This window comes from Corvus cornix, chromosome 1 (assembly GCF_000738735.6).
Source record: "Corvus cornix cornix isolate S_Up_H32 chromosome 1, ASM73873v5, whole genome shotgun sequence".
In the NCBI taxonomy this organism is placed as follows: domain Eukaryota; kingdom Metazoa; phylum Chordata; class Aves; order Passeriformes; family Corvidae; genus Corvus; species Corvus cornix.
The window spans coordinates 93667790-93690580 of NC_046332.1; the positions used below are offsets into that span (position 1 = coordinate 93667790).

Sequence of the window (22791 nt, forward strand, 5' to 3'; positions counted from 1 at the left end):
ACTTCTGCTCTTACTCTCTCCCTCTTTCCTGGCCTTTCCTTAATCTCCCTCCAATTTCTTCCTATGTGCAATTTTTTCTCATTCAACACCACTTATGTCCAGCAGCTGTAACTCATTCACATATATATGGATGTCAAAGTCAGCAGCTCTCCCTGTCTCATTACAGACCTGGTCCTACAGACTCTAATAACTCGTAACAGTTTTTTTAATTCAAGATAATAAAACAATAACATTAGCACATTGATCTGTGTAACAAATAGGAGAATATTCAGTGTGACAAACAGGATTACAATATAAAGAATATGACTGCCAGCAACTCTGGCAATTATCCAGGTGCTGCTGCTTCCCACAGACCCCCACTTTGTCACTTTGCAAACCTATTTGACCAGAGCTGCCAGTGCAAGGAGCAAGCCCAACCCCCCTCCCACCCCCAGCTGCCTGCTTCCAGTTTCTATGAATACAAGTGATGATCTGACCCAGGATAAAGTTAGTTCTCACCCCTCTTCTCTTTTGGGGTAGTGATTAGTATAAACAAGGAATTTTCCAATTCAGTTCACCACATGACTACAGAAAGACCTGTGCTGGCCACGGGAAGAAAGCAGCATGCGTGGAAAACAGGATAAATATTTTGATAGCAGTGCAGCTCAATTTTTCACGGAAACATGACCAGACTTCCCCATTCACATTCACTGGGGTGTTCCATCTCCTACACAGCCACCACCTTTGGAATTACTAAATCTGGGAAATCAGACCTTGAAGCAAGCCAATTTACTTTTTCAAGATTCTCTGGGAAAACCAGCATGTGGAGGAGATTCAAGCAGCCATGACCAGACCACGTCCGTTAACCGAGATATCTTGAACAACTCTTCAGTATACCTCTATTTTAACACCACAGCCTGCAGTCTACTATAAGAACATGAAGGAGAATGAATTTAGTCCATGCTATAGCTAAAACTCAGGTATCATGCTATGCACACTACAACACAACTTCACAAAAGGAGGGTCATAATGCCACAGGTTTATGTCAACTGATCCCAGTAATATCATTACTGGGCATAAAACATTCGCAGTATCACCAGCCTGCTCTGGTTTCAGTAGCACATGGTAATTTTATCATCCATTCAGCACTATGCAGCAGAACAATGTTTGTATCTAAATGAGGCAAAGACAAGCAGCACATGACATTTAAGGTCCTAACTCCTGTCCCTTCTTACAGGGCTGTGGGTCCCCAGCCTGACAGCTCTTGCTCAGGCATGATGTGGAGAGATCAACCATCCACGCAGACTGACGGGCAAGCACTAAACGCCAACTGCAGCTGGAGTGCAGGATTATTGTGTGTCACAACACCTGCTGCAAAAGCCTAGGACTTCCCATTCCTTAACGCAGTATTCCATCTCACCACAAAGATGTGGCCTATCATCACACATCTATATGGAGTGTAAAGTCATAAAGTTGCAGACAGTAGGATTAAAATATAAGTGGGATAGCTTTTGAAAAAATGTAATCAAGGTCCCGCTAGCACATGACCACTGAGCCTTACCCACACTTGTGGCTGACCAATAAATGCAGCCACAAGCCAAGCCTTACCAACCTCAGTTTTCTATATTCAAGCCTGATCCAAAATCTATTCCCATTAACGATAATCTTTCCATTAAACTCACCAAGCTTTGTAATAGGTAAATGCCGCACTCTCCTATACATTATCTCTCATGTCTTTCACATCCTTGTGACAATGATGCAAGAGCAGTGTAATTAAATCCAACATGTTAGTAAGTTCTACTTGTATCAACAACTCAGGTAGATAGCTGCAACCACCTATACAGTGCATAACAACTATTTTTGGATTTAACTATTTTATTTAAACAACAATTTATTTATAAACATGACTCTGACTTGCAGAAATAAGCTACACAGTCCTCAGATGTAACTGAAGACATTTCACCTGCAGATTAACTTTACCAAAGTACTCTTTGGTATCTACAGCACAGCATTTTTGGTGCCTTTCATACAAAAATAAAGAAGTTGTTGGGTTTGTGTTGGAGGTTGGGGTTGTTCCTTTTGTTTTCTTTCTCTCAGGGAATTTTCTTCCATCTGTTGCTGAGAGACAATAACGACCGGTACTTAAGAGAGACAAAAGAAGTAGCCACGGTTCAGGGGAAGGGTGCTGCTGGCTACTCTCTTAGCTGAGGGGTTTCTCTTGGAGGGTCAGAGACACCGTGAGATTTGGGTTGGGGGGAAGGGGCTAAGCACAGCTCCTAGCTCTCTCTTGCTCTCAGCATTGGAGGAGGACGGTCAAGCTGTTGCTCACTGGGGGGAGAATTCGCTGCTGCCACCAGAGCCCAGCCCTGTGCTGCTTCTCCTGCTGTGGGTGAGTCTTTGCTTGTGAGAGCAGCCATTGAACTGGGACATTATTGGCACCCGGCCTCACTGGAAAGGACCCTTGTCAGCTGTTTGGGTGCCTCAGAGGAAAAGACTGGGATCCTGACTTTTTGAAAGTTTGAAAGACAGGTGTCTGCCAAGGAAGGAGGGAACCTCCCTTGGAATGAAGAATACGACCCCCTGTATTGGTTTTGCTCGGCCTGGTTTTTGGTAGCAGGGGGGCCACAGAGGTGGTTCCTGTGAGAACCTCCTGGAAGTTTCCACCATGTCCAGCAGAGCCAGTCTCTGATGGCTCTGAAAGATGGACATGCTGCTGGCCGAAACTGGGCGAATGAGGTTGGTAATGCCTCTGTGATGACATATTTAAGAAGAAAATCGAAACAAAGTCACAAGGTTTTGGCTTCTAGTCAGAGAAGAGGAGGAGGTGAGAACATGTGAGGGAAAACAACATGGCGACACCAAGGTCAGTGAAGAAGGAGGGGCAGGAGGTGCTCCAGGCGCCGGAGCCAAGATTCCTCTGCAGGCCGTGGTGCAGACCATGGTGAAGCAGGTTGTCCCCCTGCAGCCCATGGGTCTATGGGGGATGCAGAGATCCACCCACAGCCTGTGGGGAAGGTGCTCACACCGGAGCGGGTGGATGCCTGGAGGAGGCTGTGATCCAGTGGAAGACCCAGTGAAGAGAGAGGGCCTCTGCTTCCAGGCTGGAGCAGCCTGTCCTTGGAGGACTGCACCCCGTGGAAAGAGAGCCACGGTGCAGCAGTTTTGGGAGGACTGTGTGCCCATGGGAGGGACTCATGTTGCAGCAGGTGCGGTGTGGCTGCTGCTCATGAGAGCAGACTCATGTTGGAGAGGTTTGCAGAGAACTGTCTCCCGTGGGAGGGAGCCCACAGCCTCACAGGGGAAGGAGTCCTCACCCAGAGCAGTAGAAGAAAATCGTGGTGACGGACTGACCAAACCCCCATGCCCTGTCTCCCTGTGCTGTCGGTGAGAAGGAGGGAGGGGCTGGGGGGAAAAGGTGTTTTTAAGGGCTTTTTTTATTTCTCATTATCCTCCTCTGAATCTGTTAGCAATAAATTCACTTTGTAACTTTAAGTTGAGCCTGTTTCACCCTTGAAGTGTTTTCTCCTGGTCCGCATCTCAACTAATGAAGCCCTCGTTAATTTTTTTTCCCCTCTCTTCTCTGCCCAACTGTCGCAGGGGAGGGTGAGCAAGCACCTCTCATGAGTGCCTGGCATTGGGCCAGTGTCACGCCATGCCACCCCCTTCCCTACTAATTATTATAACTTTGAAATTAAGGGGCTTTCAGGCAAAGATGTGGGAAAAGTAAGAGCAGCTCTTTACTGCTGTGTGCATGTATAACAAGATAAACAAACAACAACAATGGCAGCAACAACAAACAAAACCAGAAACCCAGGAACAGCCTTCTCTCGGCCACAGGCACCTTCCCCTTCGGTGCAGTTGCGCTCACAGCCGGCAGGGGCGCTGGTGGCTCCCGGCCCGGGCAGGTGCGATGGCTCCCCCCGGCTGCAGGGGGCCGCTGTGGCGAGAGCGCGGCCGTCTCTCTGCACATGGATGATGGCGGACGGCAGCCGGCGGAAGGATGGGGAAGGGGGCTTCCTCTACAAACCCCCAGGGGCAGTCGATCCCGGCGCCCCAACCGATGGGCAAAAGGAGCTGTAGCAGGAATCTCAGAAGCAGCAAGCTGGAACGGCAGAGGCGAGCAAAATCCCGGAGTAATAAATGAGATGTATCAGAAGCTCCACAGCTGTAGCAGGAACTGTGGGGTGTGCGGGGCTACAGTGTAGGAAAAAAAAGCCCGAGGTAACAGCAGAAAGCAGCGTGTCTGGGCAGCAGCAGCTGGGCTCTTCTGCAGCAGCTGCCACACACAGCCAGGGAGGTGCGCCCTCTGGGAAGGAGGAGGGGGTTGGTGTCTTGGGGATGGTTTTTTATGCCATATCTTTTTGGGGTTTTTTTTGTTTGTTTCTGGGGTGGTCACTTCTTCCCCCCCATACCCTGGCTCTGGGAGTATCATCATGAGTGAGAGCCAGACTGGAGTTTCCAGCAACAGTCGGGGTCGGGGTGAGGGGCAGCTCCTTCCTTCTGGGCGGGCTTTTTGGCTGGCATATGGTGGTGACATGCAGCTGGTGTCTCTGACTAGGGATATTGCTGCTTTGTGGGTTTTGCCTGTTTCTTTTTGTTTCTTTTCCTTTGGCACTGTGACTGGGCTTGCTGGCTAGCTTCTCTCCTTCTCTGCTGTTGGGGAGCCCAGAGCCAGTGTGGGCCACGCCAGGACCTGGGAACACCCCGTTCCCTGCCAGGGGCCATCTCCTCTGCACAGCCCGGACCCAGGGACCAGCCACTGCCGGTGAGATACCCTGGGGAGGGATTCCCCACTTAGCCCTGCTGTTCTCTGCCGCAGTTTCAGGGCATCTTGCTATACTGTAACCCAACACTCAGTGCCTGCCGGGACACTCCACAGTTCCTGCTACAGCTGTGGAGCTTCTGATACATCTCATTTATTACTCCGGGATTTTGCTCGCCTCTGCCGTTCCAGCTTGCTGCTTCTGAGATTCCTGCTACAGCTCCTTTTGCCATCGGTTGGGGCGCCGGGATCGACTGCCCCTGGGGGTTTGTAGAGGAAGCCCCTTCCCCATCCCTTCCGCCGGCTGCGTCCGCCATCATCCATGTGCAGAGAGACGGCCGCGCTCTCGCCACAGCGCCCCCTGCAGCCGGGGGGAGCCATCGCACCTGCCCGGCCGGGAGCCACCAGCGCCCCTGCCGGCTGTGAGCGCAACTGCACCGAAGGGGAAGGTGCCTGTGGCCGAGAGAAGGCTGTTCCTGGGTTTCTGGTTTTGTTTGTTGTTGCTGCCATTGTTGTTGTTTGTTTATCTTGTTATACATGCACACAGCAGTAAAGAGCTGCTCTTACTTTTCCCACATCTTTGCCTGAAAGCCCCTTAATTTCAAAGTTATAATAATTAGTAGGGAAGGGGATCATATTCTGCATTGCAAGGGAGGTTCCCACCTTCCTTGGCAGACACTTGTCTTTCAAAACAAGACAGTTTGTTTCACTATCACTTTAACAAAGTACCCAATTTGAGCAAAATTAACAGTGGAATATTTCAAACAACCTGACTCTTGAAGCATTATGCTTCTCTGCTAAACATCATTTTGTTGAAGGCAGCAATCTGTAAGGTTTGCAGAAATGATTTGTTAGTTGTTTCTTTTAATAGAAAGACAGATAAGCCATCTGGCAAAGAAAATGCAGTTCCTCACTTATTGGTACCAAGGAAACTGCTTTTTCCTCCTCTCCTCAGTAAAAGTCGTAAGACGTTTTACTTACAGCGTCCACTTTGACTGCTGACAGCAAAACTTCTATCAGGATCAGCAGAAGCCCCGTATCCCTGCAGAGAGAGGTGAATAAGGACGATATGGTCTTAAACTAGCGCAAAACAAGCACGTGATAACACTCTGCAGTTAAAGGTGACAATACGACTTTAAAAAGTTATTTCCAAAAGCCTACCGAGCGGAATTACTTACTGACAAAGGAAAATACGTGCACTGGGAAGCTGCGAGATGTCCATTTTCGCTCCTTCCCCGGCCGGGGGCTCGGCTCAGGGCCCCCTCCCGCCGGACGGCCACTCCTGCAAGGCAGAGAAGAGCCCGCTTGTAACGCCGCTCCCCGCGCCGGAGGTCTCCAGGCTCGGCGACGCCGCTTGCCGGAGCAGGGAGCGCCCCACCGGCCGGGCCGTGCCGGGCTCCGATCGGGGGAAAGAGGGGGGTTATCGCGTCGCTCCCGGCGCGGCGCACACAGCGGCGTCCTCCGGCACGGAGCCACCCGCGGGGGCGCGGACCCCGACGGGCCAGGCAGAGCAGCGCCCCCGGCCCTTCCCCGCCCCCTTCCGCCGCCCGGCCCCGCGCCCGCTCCGCACCGCTGCGCGCCGCGCCGCGCTGCCGAGCCGTGCCGAGCCGAGCCGTGCCGTGCCGAGCCGAGCCGAGCCGTGCCGTGCCGTGCCGTGCCGTGCCCTCCCGGGCGGCCGCAGCGGCGTGCGGCGAGGAAGCGGCGCGCCTCCCCGCTCCGCCCGCGCCCCCCGCGGCCCACCACCCACCCGCGGCGGGGAAGAGGAGACGCAGGAACTGCGGCCAGCGGGCGAGGTTGCGCCCTCTTAGGGTCCCCGCCCGGGGGGAAGGAGAGGGGGAGCTGCCACCGCCCATCGAGTCCTTGGAGCCCGAGGCATTTTGAAGGCGCCGCGGCCGCGACGGAGGGGAGAGACTCGCATGTGGGGCCGGCCCCGCGGAGCCCCACTCTGAGTCGCCGGCACCCCGCCGCCCAGGGACTGACGGCGCGGTGCAGTGCGCGGCAGCATGCGGCTCTGGCTGGGCTTCGGGCTGCTGCTGAGCGCCGAGCTCAGCGCCGTGTCCGCCGCGGTGAGTACGCGGAGGCGGCTCCTTCGGGCTGCGCGATCGGGTGCACACGCGGGACCCTCTCACGGCGAGACGCGGGGAGCGGGACGGGACCGGACAGGACGGGGAGCCGGCGTGGGGTGGCTCGGGGCCTCCGCTCTCGGAGCGCTGGGGCAGCCAGGTGGGCTTCGCGCGGATGCCCGGCTGCCCCGCCCCTCCGCGGGGCTGCGCCCGCTCGCCGGCCCTCCGCGGGCGCGGAGCGAGGCGGCCGGCACCGCGCGGGATGGCAGCGGGGGTCCGGCGGGGACGGGCCCCGCAGCGCTCTCCCTGTCCCACGGCCCGGCACGGAGCGCCCGCTGACTGCGGAGGGAATAAAAAGCACGCACCCACCCGGGACTGAAAAGCAGCGAGTTATGTTTCCACGGTAAAAAATAACTTAAAAAAGAAGTGAAAAATAAATAATATTAATATGAATAATAGTTTAGTGTTGGCTGCTTGGATTCAAAGTGCTGTGCACGCTGCCTTTGACCCCGCGCGATGGGCAGTAGCAGCAGGCTGGGGACTGGGAGGGATCCTAATGTTAATGGTTAAAGTTGAATTTTGGCATCTTTCCGGATGGACCTAGATTGTGGCATAGACTTGTAAAATCGAAAGCATGCAAGTAGTCTGAAAGTTTTGCTAAGGGAGCTAATTTTATCACTGTGATAATAGCTACTAGCTGTCCTTAAGTTTAAAGGACTCTCTTTCCTGGCGCTCCTGAAGTATTTGGGCAGTTCCTTCTGTACCTCTAAGTAAAGGGCAGTTGACATAATAATTTGAAATAGGTTATCTTTTTGTGTCTCCTTGTTTCCTTGCATTTGGTTAGGTTGATACTGTATTAGTGAAATTCAGGAGTGCAGAAAACTTGTCAGTAGATTTAGACACATGGGTTTTTGTCATGCTTCCTACCATAAATTTAAGATCTTGTATTAACATTTCAATCAACAATGGACATATGGGAAAAGGTTACTTTAAGCTTTTCTGCAATTTCAGATGAAATTAAGTCCTATAATGAATTTTGATACCTCTCTGTGACCAATGGGATGCCTTGAATCAACTGAAGTAAGCAATGCACTGAACTACTGATGTCTTGTCTGTTGCTCCTAGGTTGATAACATCAGGCTTACTTTGATTGCAGTAAATCACTCAGTAGTGAATTCTCTTAGGCAATTCACCCATCACTTGGCATTAAGCTGATTAAACTGTATTCCCTTAAGGTCCTAATTAATTTTAATTAATTAGAATATTTTGAAGTAAATTATTTGCATTTAAGTTCTGAATTTGGTATGTCTAGAGATATAAATATGTATCTGTAAGGTACATTCCCACCTTGTGCTGTAAAGTGAAGTCATTGGGTAAACCATGACTTTCAATCAAAGACACAAAACTGTGTAGGGAAGAGGTGCTTATTAAAAGAAGATACAAACTTTAATCAGTTGTACAATTTAAGGTCTTTTGTAGCAACTGTGAAGAGGCTCTGTTCTAGAAGTGTCCTGCATGTACTGGATACATTATTTCATTAAAATCAAGATTTCTTGAAATGTAACCTGGAGCTGTTAATTACATTATGAAACTCTTCCCATTATTAACTGTTCTTTGTGGGTTGAGCTGCCTGCAGATTTACAGTTCCTCGTCAGTGCTACCAGGAAACACAAGTATGCAGTGGAAGTTCAGCTCCTTGCAGTTTTGTTGCCTTAGATAAACTTTCAGTTGTAAATGGGTGGCCCTTCAATGAATTCAGTTCTGCTGGCACTGTCCCCAGCTCCACACTGTTGCCTGTCACTAGCAACCACTCAAAAGATGATGGAGATGGCTGTTGGCCTGCACCACACCAGGTGTGGGTGGTGATCAAGGGGCTTCTCTTTGGAGATTCTTGAGCCAGGCTGATGCCTGTGCATGATTGTGGCAGGGTGGTGTGAAGCACTCTACACCTGGGCAGGACCTCTTCTGCTTTTGGAGAGTTGACAGAGCTGACCCCGCTCTCACATGGTCCTCAGATGAACGTGTTCCCACTGTTTACATTTAAAGAGTAGTTGTATTAGCAGAAGTTTGTGTGGTAGGGAAGGTTGTAGCAGTACTCTTTGCAATAGGCTGAATGGAGCAACCACTTTTCTCCAGAAAAAAAAAAATATGCTGGCTCCTTCCTTCCCCAAAGTAGCTTTTATTGGCTAGTCCTGTTTTGTGGTTTGTTTTTTTTTTTTTTTTACGACAGTTGTGCAGCCACAGTCTTCTTAATTGTCCCATGGCCTTCATCACAGAATTGGTGAGGCTGGTGGGCACCTTGGAGATCATCTTGTCCAACCCCCTGCTCAGAGCAGGGACACCTACAACAGGCTGCTTAAGGCTTAGTCCCACTGAGTTTTAAATGTGTCCAAGGATGGAGACTGCTCAGCCCCTCTAGGCAACCTGTGTCAGCGCTTAGTCACCCTTACAGTAAATGTTTCTTCATATGTGCATTGTGGTTGTTTTGAGGTACCTAACTGAGGCTTGAGACCATGCCTGTGTGCACAAGCAAGTGTGGCAGCAGCTCATGCTCTGCTGGTGGTGGTGATCCTGCAGTCTGTCAGGGCTGACAGAGTGAAAAATTGTTTTTATCTCTGACATATATGTGATTAAATACATACAAGGAGATTTGGAAGGACTCCTCTGACAGAGGCATTTGACATAGCAAAGCCAGCCAGCTACTGTCATGATCATGTGCCTCAGTACAGAAAGAGGGAGCTTCTCTGTTGCAGCTCTCACTGGTTTTAATGTGGTATTATAAGGTGCATCCAGATGTGACACTGGAAGTTTAGTGTTCTTTATTTTGACCAATTATAATTAAAATATTAGTTATAGCTAATCTGGGCTTTTGTGCTGTTCTGTGTTCTTCTCAGGAGATTAATTTTCAGCTTACAATGAGAGCAGAGTGGAAGACAGGGCAGCAGATTAAGATGTTTCCAGGTCAAGATAAGAGACTGCTCCCATGAGACGGTTACAGGAGAAGCTTGTTTTGATGGATCTCTGCAGGGGTTCTCATTTCTGACACTCTTCAGGCTGCCATTTCCTTTGGAGAAAGTCTATTTCCTAACATTAGTACTGCTCAGTTGAGAGTTGACAATGCCATGGAAATCCTTGTCCTTGCTGCTGCAGTGCTGGTCCTTGTGCTTTGTGTAGTGGAGTGAGATCTTCAGCTGCACTGGAGCCCTGGGTTGAGTCACCTTCCACAGAAATGGACTGGCTGCCATGTAATGTTGGTGGAATGAAGGAGGTCTCCTGGCCACCACTGCTCAGCAGTGGGCTTAGCATTCTCTCCAAGTTCCCAACCCATCCCTGTTTTCTGCTTTTAGTCTTGGTGAAATGGGTGCTGGGACAGAGCTGAGAGCAAGCTCTATGGAGCTAATAGGGAAAGGCATGCCAAAACAGTGATAAAAGCATGCATAAGTTTTTCCACAAGGGCAGTGCTGATTCCACTAGTCCTACTTGAGCTGAGTGTGTGGTGGCAACTGGGGATGCACTGGTGTGAGGCCAGGAGGTTCCTGTCCCTGGGTAAGCCCTGTATGAAGAGTGGTGCCCTGTACGTGGCCAGGCCGAGACAGCTCTGCTGTGTTGCCCTCATGCCTTCCTTGCATCACCTCTCCTGTTTTTACATCATATTTGGGAATGCATTCTGACACATGCAGTTAAAGGCCAAAAGCAAAAAGAATGTAATTGCTTCCAACTAATCTGAACAATTTTTCTATTCTCTTTTCATTATAAATGTGATTTACTGAAAATTGAGATGTATGGGGCACATAAACCAAGAGCAAATAAGAAGAATGACAAGGGCTTTTGGTTTGTGGTTGAACAGAAGTATGACTGAGTCTGAATCACTGGTAGCACTTCACCTGGATGTGCTTTTCCTAATGAAGTAAGGCAAGGTTGGGCAGCTGCCTTCATGTCAAGGACTGCCACTGTCTTTGATGCTGAAACACCTATTCCTCGAGGCCATCTGACACCCTTGTCCCTGAATGTCCTCAAGGACTTGACAATACCAAGAGCATGTTTAAGAAACCCTGGTAAGTGTTAATTTAGGAGGGAGATACAGTCACTCTGGTTCCAAAAATATGGCCAGAAGGGGAGACCTAAATGATTTCTAATGAGTGAAGATTTTCTCGGGCTAGAAGGCTTCAGGGAAAAACAGTAAGTGGGTTTGGTTGCCCCTGCCAGGCTATGGTGGGGTGTGGGAGTCTGAAGAAGACAAGTGCAGTGCTCCCTTCCTCCTGTTGGAGCAAGATGTCTTGTCAGGAAGAGGTGTAGGATCTGGGGTGGCTGAGGATGCACCAGAGAGGGTCATGAGAGCTTGGGCAGGAGGGTGGCCTTCCAGCCTGTGGTGACCAGTGCTGGCTGGGGAAGTGGCGGAGTGGTGGGCGTGGGTTCACCTGTTCACCCTCGGCATTACTCAATATATATACACAGAAAAGTGTGCATATATTGAGCAATATGGACACTTCTGGGACAAGAGGACAGGCCTGGTGGCTCCTTGGTCCCAAAGGAATGTTTTTATATCTGTTGTCCTTTCTGCCAACTTCCCCTCTCCCTTTGGCCACTTCTTCTACAGCACCATGGCATGGGGTGCTGGAGGTGGGAGAGAAGGGCAGGCTTTTTTGGAAACACATACCTGCCTGCTGCTAGTTGTGTTGGTGAACACAGTCCCTGAACCTCCTTGAGCAGTCAGTCCTGACTCATCTCCACAGACTTTGCTCCTGGAGTCAGCTGTTGAGTGTCAGCATACGCAAGTGCACTCATGGACTATCATTCCAAGTTGCACAATTTTTGCTTCTGAGTGTTTGTATCAAATGCCTGCAGGACTACTGCAATGTTTCATTGCCACTTGTCCATTTGGTGTTTATAATCCTGGATATCATTAGGTTGTACAATGCCTGAGGTTATGCTGGATGTATATTCTGTCAGTTGCCTTGATTATGTAGAGCAATGTAGGAGAGCTGCTGCAGGCAGCTAAGACTATTGTTTTAAAATGTCAGAAACCAGCTTTAGGGATAGGCTTAGGAATATTGTTCTTTTTATAGAACTAGACTAAACAAAGGAAGATTCAACAACCTCTACACGAGAATAAATTGACTTACTTCATCAGTGTTTAAAAGTTGCATAGTATGCCCTCCCCAGAATTTCTGCTGACTTTCCCATCATAAACACTTAACACCTTAACATCTTGCAAGATTTGATCAAAGAGAAGAATTTGGGAGTGGGCTATGACCTGAATGGAAGAGCAACCTGCGGCTTTAGTGAGTAGTTGAAAGTGTGAAGTACTGCTGCAATGTAATGATCTTTGTGAGAAGATAAATTTTTGATTTCTCTTGGTTGTGACTGGCTGGAATTATTCTTGGTGATTTAATACATCAAAAGAGTATGTGGGATTAACTCTTCAAGAGCATTTATATAGCAGTGTCTTGGACAATGTGTCAGTAAAATACAGAACAAGTTAAAACATTATCAATATGTAATTACTGCCATTATGCTGTTGTAGTCTGTGAGTTGCTGTAAAGAAACAGGCGAAGAAGAAGGTATTCTTCATAAAGAGTATAACTAGTGCAAAAAACTAGTCTGTTTTTACCCTCTGGCATGTACAAACAGTTAAAGGATGAAAAAACTGACTGTTTAATCTTCCTTTATCTCTGACATATTCTCTTACAGGAGGAGGAGCTCGAATAAACTTTGTAAATTGAAAAAGAAAAGTACAGTGTATATGTTCAAAAGCACTTCAGCTTCCAGTCGCTTGTACTTCTACTACACTGTTCAGCTCAGGGCTCATTTTTTACCACTCTGATATCTCAAAATATCTCAAATATGTATTTTTTAGGAAACCCCTTAACACTGTGCATGCTTTCATTATATTTCCAATGTGAGCAAAAAACATTGTAAGCCATTAAAAAAACCCCATTTAATGTTATATTAGCTCTTCTTAGGTTAGGTGGTTGTGTGGTGGTGGTAGGAAATACCCCTTTTCACCTCTGATTTGTCAATTTATCAAGCATCTGAAAACTTGTACTTATGGGTTCTGATGAGAATTGTTGTCCTGCTTTTATACCTGTGCTGGGATGTTTCGGTGACATCAGTGCAAGGTGCTGAGGCCTGGGTGCAGACAGCAGGTGCCGTGGGACTCAGCAGCTTGGGAATCTGCTTGGGTGGAAATGAGTCAGCCTAGCCTTGCAAGCAGCAAAAAAGCTCCCTTTTTTTGGCTTGGCTTGCCTTTCAGCCACATAATAAAAAGGACATGTCCAAAAATGAAACGAGGGAAGCCAAAGAAGAGCTGGAAAAGGATAGGTTTCCTTCTTCTTGAATTTTTTTAAATGTTACCTTCATATGTAAAGAATGTTGTTCTCACACATGTTCTGAAATAAACGGCATAAGATTTTCTATGAATGTTCCGACTTAATTTATTAAACGTGTAACTGTGTTTTTAGCAAAGTTATTCAGCTATTTCTGTGGAATTTCTTGTAATCTGAAGGGTTTCTTTGTGTGGATTCAAGAGAATTACTAATCATCCTCTGTTCCCCTCCTTCCCTGTGCTTTTTTTCTCTCTGTGTGTGTCCGCTGCCTTCACCTTTACTGCTGCTGGCAGACAGCCTCTTTCTTGCAGGGTCTGAGGAAGGGTGTGCTTCTTCAACAGAACAATGTGAAGGACAAAATACAAAGTGCTATCAAGTGTGTGGAGTAAACAAATTGCAAAGCAATAATTAGGTTTCTTTCATCTTTTTGTGGCTTTCATCTGCTTGTAGCAGTGACAGAGACCACATTTTGACCTGCAGGTTTTTAGGACAGCTGAGACAGAACCAGCAGAAGAAACTATCAGAGTTGTAAAATAGAGTAATTAGTTTAATACACTGAGATTACTAGGAAAAACTAGAATAGTTTAATTAAAAATCAAGTGAGTTTGGTCATTTGCATTCAGAAGAGATGTATTTTTTGAGGGAAGACTGAAGCATGGTACAACCTATGCAATATCTTATCTGTAGATAACAATATGTACCTTATTGAAGAACATTTCAAATGCTATAACTGGGAAACAGAAAGTTTTTAGGTAAAGTCTGTCACCCCTGTGGAGATCCCTGCCCAACTGTTACAGTGGGAGCAGAAGACATATGCTGAAGAGCTTCAGTTTGCAAACTCTGTGCTTCATCTCTGAATTGAGATAAGATGAAAGCCCCAAATCAAGTCTAGATGTTGAACTTTCTTGAAAGGTGCCAGAAGTGTGGTGGTGTTCCCTATCATTGCTAGAAAAAAATTGTTTGAGGCAAGTAACATTCATCTCCTCTACCACCTTTAAACACCAGTGTCCATCCAGCCTTCTCTCTGCCTGTGTGTGTCTCAGCTGCTGTGAGATTTATAATCTCTCTGGCTACATGGGAGGTCTGAGGTTTCAACCTTTCTTCTAGTCAAGATGCCCTCAATATGTCTTCTGTACATGTGGATGTTGTCTTAACACTGGGGAGTAAACCTGGTAGAGCATTTCTAAATGGTTTAGTGGGAGAAAGAGTTCTAATTCATTAATATAGTCAATAGTCAGTGCCATTTTTACATGAAGATTCTTTCTATAGATAATTCACATTGCAAATTCATAATAAAGTATGTAATCTTTCATGCAAATAATCACTAACTTAGTGGAAAATGTTTTATAAGCTGGTTCTTTTGTAGTAGATGATTTATGGGGTTCTTAGTTTAGTATACAGAAGTCAGAATGAGAGGCTTTTTCTTATTTTTTTTTTTTCCCTCTTTGTCATGACAAATGTTTCAGTTGTAGCTAAGGGATAGAGCAAATTAGCACATTTTCACTGGATAGCTATGTGCTGACTAGATATTTTAAGTCTTTTGGTCTTGTTAGTCCGGTTGTTTATCTAGTGGAAGAAAACTTGTTTTCTAGTCTACTGAAGACTTTTGTTGAAATATTTGTTAATCTAAAAGCATTGAAACAAATCCTAAGATTGTAATGAAACCCAAATAAGGCTGAAAAATTACACTGGTATGGACTGATGGGGCTGTAAAGAATAAGAACAAAAGTTTAAAGAAAAATTAGTGCATTAATAGTTCGTATTCACAGTGCACATATTAAGGGAAAAATCAGCTACATGAGGGTAGATTCAAGCATTCCAGGAATTTTCATATTGTACTTGAAGCTTGCCCCTTTTATGGCAATGGTAACTCAGTTATCTGCTAGCAGAATAAAAAAAGGATGGGTTTTGACTGCCATAAAGCCAAGATACATGTGCAAGCACTAATTGTGGCCAAAACTCAAAAGACCTTTTTAGCTGTAGATGCCTGTGTGTTTTTAGCTGTTTGTTAGAATAAGCAAGGGAATCTAAAGCTATGTAAATGCTTTTAATGTAACAGCTTTACTTGAGAAAATGATGAGTAGCTTTTTATTGAAACTTTTTTTTTTAGCTGACGTGTATTGACTGGGGCTGTATCTTTGTTAAGAACAGCTGTGTTTTTTGCAATCAGCATGGATATTTTTAGAGAAAAGCAGGGAACAGCAAGTGATATAAGTGAAAGTGAGAAGAAAGTAAAAAGCTTAACATTATCCTAGGAAGTCTATTTTCGTCATGTTTGTTTTTTTGTGTTTTTTAAATGGCACAGTGATTCTGAGGAGTCAAGGCTGTGTGACAGTGATTCTGAGGAGTCAAGGCTGCATGACGCATCTCCAGGGGCCAGAGCAGATAGCAGGGCAAGGAAAAAGGTCAGGAAAAAGGGAAAGAACTAAGTGCTAGAGCCCTGAACTTCGTTTTGCTTAGCTGGACAACAGCTCTGGGAGCTGGCTCTGGCTCCTGGCCACTGCCACCAGTTGTGAGGACCCTCCAGCTGGCAGTCCCAGCCTGGAAGGGGTTGTTTCTGTGATCATTACTGGTAAATATCAGCTGAGAGAAGACTCAGACATGGATTCTGGTGCTGTCAATTCTTACGCAATGTAATTCTTCTGTCTGTGACTTTCTATAACTATTTTAAAACTTACTTCCCAGTATGGACCTTGGTGATCCAGCAAATGTTGTACCAGTGCCTAAAGTCATTGGGTTAAATAACGTCTTGGCTCACGCCCTTGGGAATGCCAAAATAATAGTTCAAATCAGGCAGAAAAGTAGATCCATCTTTCTGGGAACATGCCTTTGAAAATGTGCTCTGATTCACACTGGTCAGACAGAGTGGATGCTGATTTCTGATGCATTTTCCAGGAATTATGTGCTTGGTTGGGACAGAGCTTGTGATTTTAAATGGACTGGATGTGTCATAAGCATGGAAAAGCTTTGAATGTTAGCCCCTGAGATGTGCAGGCTGGCAACTGCTAACCTTGCAGTGATTGTAGCTCATTGCCCTCTGTCCTGTCAGGTGCAGACTCATTTCCTCAAAGCTGCTAATAATTTCAGCTTCCATTTAATTGATTTTTAGAGTAGTCAGAGGGGCTGTGAATGTGGAGAGATTTTTCTTTAGAGTATCAAGGAGACCAAAGAAGACAATGGTGACAGGACAAAGCCAAAAAACTGCACGGGTCAAAAATTAGAAAGATTGTTTTGTGACAGTGCTTCTGTGTGCTGTCATTATAAGAATCATGTTTTCTTTTTAGTGCCTTCAAATAAAATCTTTAGAGGAGCAAGCCTAGCAAGTGATTGCCTTATACCCATTTGTGTTCCCACAGCCTTTGCGAAGGTAATGTACACACTAAAATATATACCTGCTAAAAGGTGTTTGTTCTAAATGCCTTCCTTGCATTCAAAAGAACTTTCTCATCGATACCACAGAAGCTGCTGGTGCTGGAATTGATTTGGCAATGTGAAAGCCAGAGGAAAAGGTCTGTTTGATCCTCTAGATACACTACTTTGGATGCTGCCGGGTCTGCAGAAAGTGCAAGTGTGCAGAACACAAGTAGGATATTCTCAAGACCAGCTGACCCTGTGTTAAGGCCTGAGATGGCATCTACATGGTCCCTGTGTAGCTGGCACATGATAGTTTTGGTCCAGAGTTTGTAAATTACCAATACTGTGCACAACTTTAATTACTCTCACAATGTAAGACACATCTGTGCATTGACAGACCTGCATGTCTGGACTCTATTTCAGTGGAAGACTTTTTATTTTTGTTCAATGTCAATACATCAATATCTTTTATTTTAATAGTGTCCTGTTGGTTACAATTAAATAGTATCAATTTAACTTGCAAAATAGAACAGCATGCAGAACTTAATGCAATGCCAAAACAGTCTGTGTACTGAGTGTCTTCTGTTCAGCTCAGGTTTATTTTAGCTGGACTGTTATTCTGTACCACATGGTTCACAAGCAGTTCTTTGTTTTTTGTAAATCCCCATTCAACATCATGGATAAAAGTCTGAACATTCATGGCCAAAATATGAAAAGTTCTGGGTTTCCCTTCCTGGGTTCTTTTAGATGTGTGCCATGATTGGAACAGTAATGGGCAATTACATGGGACGGGTTTGCACATGGCACAGTGTGTCTGTATTGTCCAAGGGAAATTGTGAAATTGATTTGCATGGGAAGCTGCCCATGTGATTATGTCATATTGGGTATTGTTTTGGATAATACCCCTGCTTTTCTGACAGATGTGGTTCAGCTGTCTAGAAAAATATTTCATATTTCAGAATCCAGAGATCTATAAATTGTGTCAAATTAGTCTTGAAAGCAGAATGACATTTTTGCAAAGTTCCACATACTATTGTATGAAGTACTGCTGAAAATAATTGAATGTTGCGATGTGCTTAAAACATGAGTCTCTTATATGAGTTTTTTCATACCTGAGGACAACCAATGAATTTCTAGAATATTGGGTAAAATGTAAAGCTTTTGTCCAAGACCACTCATTAAAACAGAATTTGTAAGTTTGCGTGTAAAGTAATTTGTTTCTTGTTTGCTGTGTTTGAAAGTATAAAGTGCAGAATTCCTGTCCTTAGATTTATAGTATTAGATGGAAGCTGCATTTTTAAAATCTGAGTCACACCATGCTAAAGGCAAAGTTATGATGTACATTCATAATTAACCTATCTCATAGTTGTCACTGGTGATGGATAGTGATTTGTGTGTTTCCCTAAGTACCAATTGTTATTAGCCTGATAGCCCAATATCAAGTGGTATAATTGATAGGAATTAGTAATTTGACTAAATTTTGGTGCTGATCTTCAATCTCTCACTGTCTGCAGGAATTATTTAGTGTAAAACTGGGTCTGTTTTTGGAGAAGCGATCAGCTTCTTTAGACTGGTTATTTACCTGCCTTTGGGAAGGTGGAAAAGGGGTGAGACTGTAAAAGAGTCAAGGCACTTTGCATGTTATGATGAAGTGCTGAGGTAGCAGCTGGGTGAAGAAATAATTTCTAAGTATGTTGTCTGGGTAAGACCAACAGCTACACTTTGTCATTCCCGTGTGTGTGCCGTGCTCCCTAGGGGACAGATGGTGTTTCAGCCTGCTCCTTACACCTGCTTTACTGTGGTGCATGGAAAAGATATGCCAGCTTTTCTTTCCTGGCTGGTGCCTCCTACACATTAAGCCTTGCAGGTGAATCAGCATGATTTGCCTTTTGCTTGCTGTCAGCACCTTCATTTGAAGCTGCTGAAGCTTGGTCTGGTTGGCAGCAAGGATGTGCTCCTGCAGGACGAGCGGGAGAACCCGCTGCCTGTCATCCCACACGAGAGGCAGAGGAGTACATATCAGCTCGTGGCTGTACATCCCGAATCAGACCCTTGGCAGTTGCATCTGCTTCCTGTGAGCTTGAGGATGTCCAGCGAGAGTCCATTTCTGCCTGTCCTGCCAGGGCTGGAGAGGTTTGCTCTCCTGTAGAGCCTGAAGTGGTAGCGCTGCTCGATCCCTGCCTGAAGTTGCCTTTGAAGCTGAACTCTCCAGCTGACTGCAGTAGGGAGCCACAGCAATGCCAGTTGCATCCCCTTCAAAACCTACAGGCCATGAGAAAATGGAGGCAACAAGCTGTAAAAAAGCCAGAAAATGTCTTTAAGATCTATGTGTCTTACTCTTAGGGTGTTTCAATGATTTATTTATGGCATGAGAAATTACTTTTGTCACTGAAGATTTATTACATGCAGAGAAGTAGGTTAGTGATCTTGATCAGCAGAGTAAAAATGAGTTTCATCAGCTTGGTTGTCTGAGGATGATTTTATCTTAATAGGCCTACAGATGGAAAATAGAGTCTGGTCAGATGTTCTTTGCCTATTTTCCTCCCTTATAACCAGCCTTGCCCTGTTCCCTAAACTGAAAGTCCAGTGTCATGTCTACAATCACTTCATTTTTTCATGTTCGTTTCATTGTTGGGGCTTAGTGATGATGAGCCTATCATAATTTCCTAAAAACTCAGTCAGTTAAAATATAGCACATGAAAATATATGCTATTGTCTAATATTGGGAAGCCATTAAAAGCTACTGGATGTGTTGACAGGTGTAGTGATCAAGGTAAACTACCAAGGGAAAAGTGTCTCCTCAGGCTCTTGAATGAGTCATCAAAGAGATTCTTTTTTAAAATAATAAAGACATTTACAAAGAGACATCCTCTAGAATGTTATCAGTAGAGTACAAGACAACCTTTTCTATATAGTTTGGCTTAATTTTTCCCACTCTTAAGTGAGCACTTCAAGCTAGCTTTAAAGCTGGTGGATGTATTTTTGGTACCCGAAGTTTTTCTCCTTGTTGTAACTCCTCTTAACATTGCAAAGGAGATGGATTACTGGGTGGTCTTTTAGTCCAGAGGTGATTGCAGGAAGAGAAACTAAGAATGTAAGGTTGACTGAAACCCAAAAGTTTTGTGGCTGTACCCAGCAGGTGTATTATTTGTATTATTTCTATTTTTAAGGACCACTGAGAGTTGGTACAGATCACTGCATTTAGAATCCCTGTGAAATACAGCAATATATATGGGCTTTTGGGGGTGGGCGGAAAGGCAAGCAATCCAAAAGGAGTAAAAGGTGACTTTTTGTTTTTTGTGTGTGTTTTGTTTTTCGGTTTTTTTTTCAGGCCTTATCAAGAAATGCTGGAAAGAAAAAAATTGGAGAAAAAGGCAAAAGAAATATGAATTATGTATTTTTGTCTTAGAATAGCAGTCACCTAATTGTTAGGGTAATGAAAAAATATTACCACTACACTTTTATTTGTCAGAATTCTTTCTGAAATTATAAATAGCTTGAATAAACAACTTCATTTTGGAACCTGCAGTATCAGCCAAACAATTCCTGTGCACTGCAATCTGTACTATTCTCAGTCGTGTGCAACATATGCTGTTGTGTGTTGGCATATTTGTTTCTTGACTAGGATTTTTTTACCAGAAGCATCTCCTTTATTTTTATTATAGAGTGAAGTACCTGTGCACATACTTGTTCCGGAAATCTTCATTTCTTTTAGAAATTACTGATACTGATACTGACACTTTATCTTTTTCAGCATTTTCTTTTTCTCTCTTCTAGACAAATGATGTTGGTGCCTACTCACAGAAGTATGTGCTAGTAGAACCCCCTCAGTATTGCATGTAATATTCAAAAGTATTTTATCCTTCATTTCATGCAAACATATCTAGCATGTCTCACTCATTTTAGGATTAAGAGATGCATTATGCATAATGGTGATAAACCCTCATTTTGACAAGCAGTTGCCTGTTGCAGATACTCTTTTTTTCCTTTCCCCTCATTCTGTTTTATTTTTCTCCAGGAAAAATGTGATACCCTCCTTCCCTCTCTCCCAACACCTTTAAAACCTGTGGAGACCTCTCACATCTAAGTGAGGACCATGGATCTTGATAGATGATCAAAGAAGGATAAGAGTTCCAACGAATGTCTTGTCCCTTGCCAATAAAATTGTCATAGCCTGTATTCTGATTCAGTGGTAAAATTAAAGTGGTGGGGTTGTTTTTCTGTTCTTTCAGGTTAAATTATGAACTTTCTCACTGTTCAGGCTAAGGTTTTATTTTCCATTTGACTTCGTTCACTGACGTGTTCATGAGACATTTTTAGATATGAAGATATGGACATTGCATCCTGTCCAAAGGCATAATGTCTGTTTCAGAAGTAAGTCTCCAATGTTGCCTCTGGACATACAGTGTGTGCCACAAACCCATCAAGGGCTGTCATTTTTTATCTGAAGGTTCCAGTGCGATTGTTGAGTCTCCAGTGGTTCCCCTCCCACTGCACGTTCACCTGCTCTCTCAGCTACAAGCAGAATTGCAAACAGGTTCAGGTACTGCAGCCTGAAGGGATGAATGGCCTAATACCAACTTGGTACCATCCTTTCCCTTTCCCCTTTTCCCTTTGGTGCATGGAAGGAACTGTCTTCCCTGAGCAGCTCCAGCTGGCTGCCTGGATACCCTGTTTGAGCAGATAGCATGGATCTCTAGCACCAGAACGCTGTTCAACTGCTTATCTTGTTCCTGTCCAAGGGTAAGGTGAGCTTGGAGCTGATGTGGTGGACTGAGGGAAGTGTTGCAGGCAGTATCCAGCGCAGCTGCAGATGATGTGGCTGACTGCACGTGTGGGAGCAGAAATCCAGTCCCTATTTTGCCACAGGCTGCTTTGGCAGCCCTTAGGCAGTATTTTTAGCTTCTCTGTGTCTCCCTTTCATAAAAATGAAATAAGGATAACAAAACCTCCTGATCTCCAAAGTAAGATATAAGTAAGTTGTGTGATATTCCGTGATAGGGATTATACAAAGCTTGAAAGTGTGGAATAAAAATGGATTTGATGGAGATTGAAGATTAATTTCTCAGTATCATCAGCTTCAGGAATAAAAGGAGTTCACACACTCAAAAGCTGGCAGCACACTGGCCCTCATGACCTAACATGTAACTCTGGGTTGCCAAGCCTTTTCCTGTATTGGCCCTTGCCGCTCTCATTTTAGGTGTTTCTGCAGTAACCACAGAGACAAAAACTTTAAATACAGAGGCTAAATATCAGAATGGGAAAAAAAGACAAATGATCAAGGGGAATTTTGTCATGGGCTCAGGATAGTGCACCAGATTAACTTGGGATTTCCATCCAGTGATTTTGGCTGTGTCTCTCTAATCCTCTTGGAGCACAAAATAATTCCTAACTTTAATTACAGTATATTTAAAAGCATATTTTCTAAACTGTTTCTGCTTCGGACCCCAAAATAGAAAAATCTTGTTTTTTCTACCAGAAAAGGCAAGTATTCACAGAATTATTTAGATGAGTAAAGGTAGAGGGGGAAGATAAAAGTAATAAAACAGAATAGCTTTAAACCTGCATACCTTATGATGCCTGCCAGTTTTTATGAGGTAAAAACAGCCAAGATCTCCATATAAATTTATTTTAATGATTAAAAATGGTCTTTTGGAAATGGAAATTACAACTTTTTTTTTTTTTTCCCAGTTTAACATGAAATTCCTTTCCAGTGAAAGAAGGGGAAATGAAGTAAATGAATAAAGGAAAGGCTTGCCAAACAATGATAAGCTGTGGATTGTTGTAAATAACTGTGAAAAGTTTAGTGTCATTATAGGATAGTGTGTTACCTGTTCTCCTCTTCCCCCAGTGCTAATTGAAATTAGGGGGGACTGATTTTATTCTTTACGGTTAAATTTACAGCGTTGAACAAGACAGGGAATCCAGGCTGTTCTCAGCTGGATTACAAACAGTAGAGCTATTCTTTTGGTCTGAAAACCCTGACCTGGTAGGGAAAAGTGATCCAACTGCTTCCAAAATAGGCACATCTGTATACTGTAGTACTTTGTCTCTCAGGGATACTTGATGTGTGCTCCACCAGTTGAAGAATGGGTGAGGTAAATGTAGAGTTCTAGAATAAAAGGCATGAAACTACACCTAATCCCAAAAATTTTAGGCATCTCTGGGTGTTTTTTATTTAGAAAAGTTAATGTCAATCTATTTTAGGAAGTACAGCAGCTTCTATTCTTCATTCTCCTCAATACTTGTAGTTTTTGGTGAGCTCTTAAATACTTTACCTGTCTTAAATACACTTACAAATACTAAA

At 44.7% G+C, this 22791-nt stretch overlaps 2 protein-coding genes across 2 annotated transcripts in view; one reads left to right on the plus strand and one right to left on the minus strand.

Moving 5' to 3' along the window:
• The window catches only part of COL4A2 (collagen type IV alpha 2 chain), a 146292-nt gene extending 139941 nt beyond the window's left edge, over positions 1-6351 (minus strand). Inside the window, exons 1-3 of the mRNA XM_039550049.1 lie at positions 6312-6351; positions 5920-6023; positions 5723-5783 (exon numbers count right to left, since the gene is read on the minus strand). Coding sequence (XP_039405983.1) covers positions 5723-5783; positions 5920-5963 — 105 coding nt within the window. The 5' untranslated portion in view covers positions 5964-6023; positions 6312-6351. The remainder of the gene's footprint in view (positions 1-5722; positions 5784-5919; positions 6024-6311) is intronic.
• A 133-nt stretch (positions 6352-6484) lies between these two features.
• Positions 6485-22791, plus strand: part of COL4A1 (collagen type IV alpha 1 chain) — a 120555-nt gene continuing 104248 nt past the window's right edge. Inside the window, exon 1 of the mRNA XM_039550060.1 lies at positions 6485-6807. Coding sequence (XP_039405994.1) covers positions 6745-6807 — 63 coding nt within the window. The 5' untranslated portion in view covers positions 6485-6744. The remainder of the gene's footprint in view (positions 6808-22791) is intronic.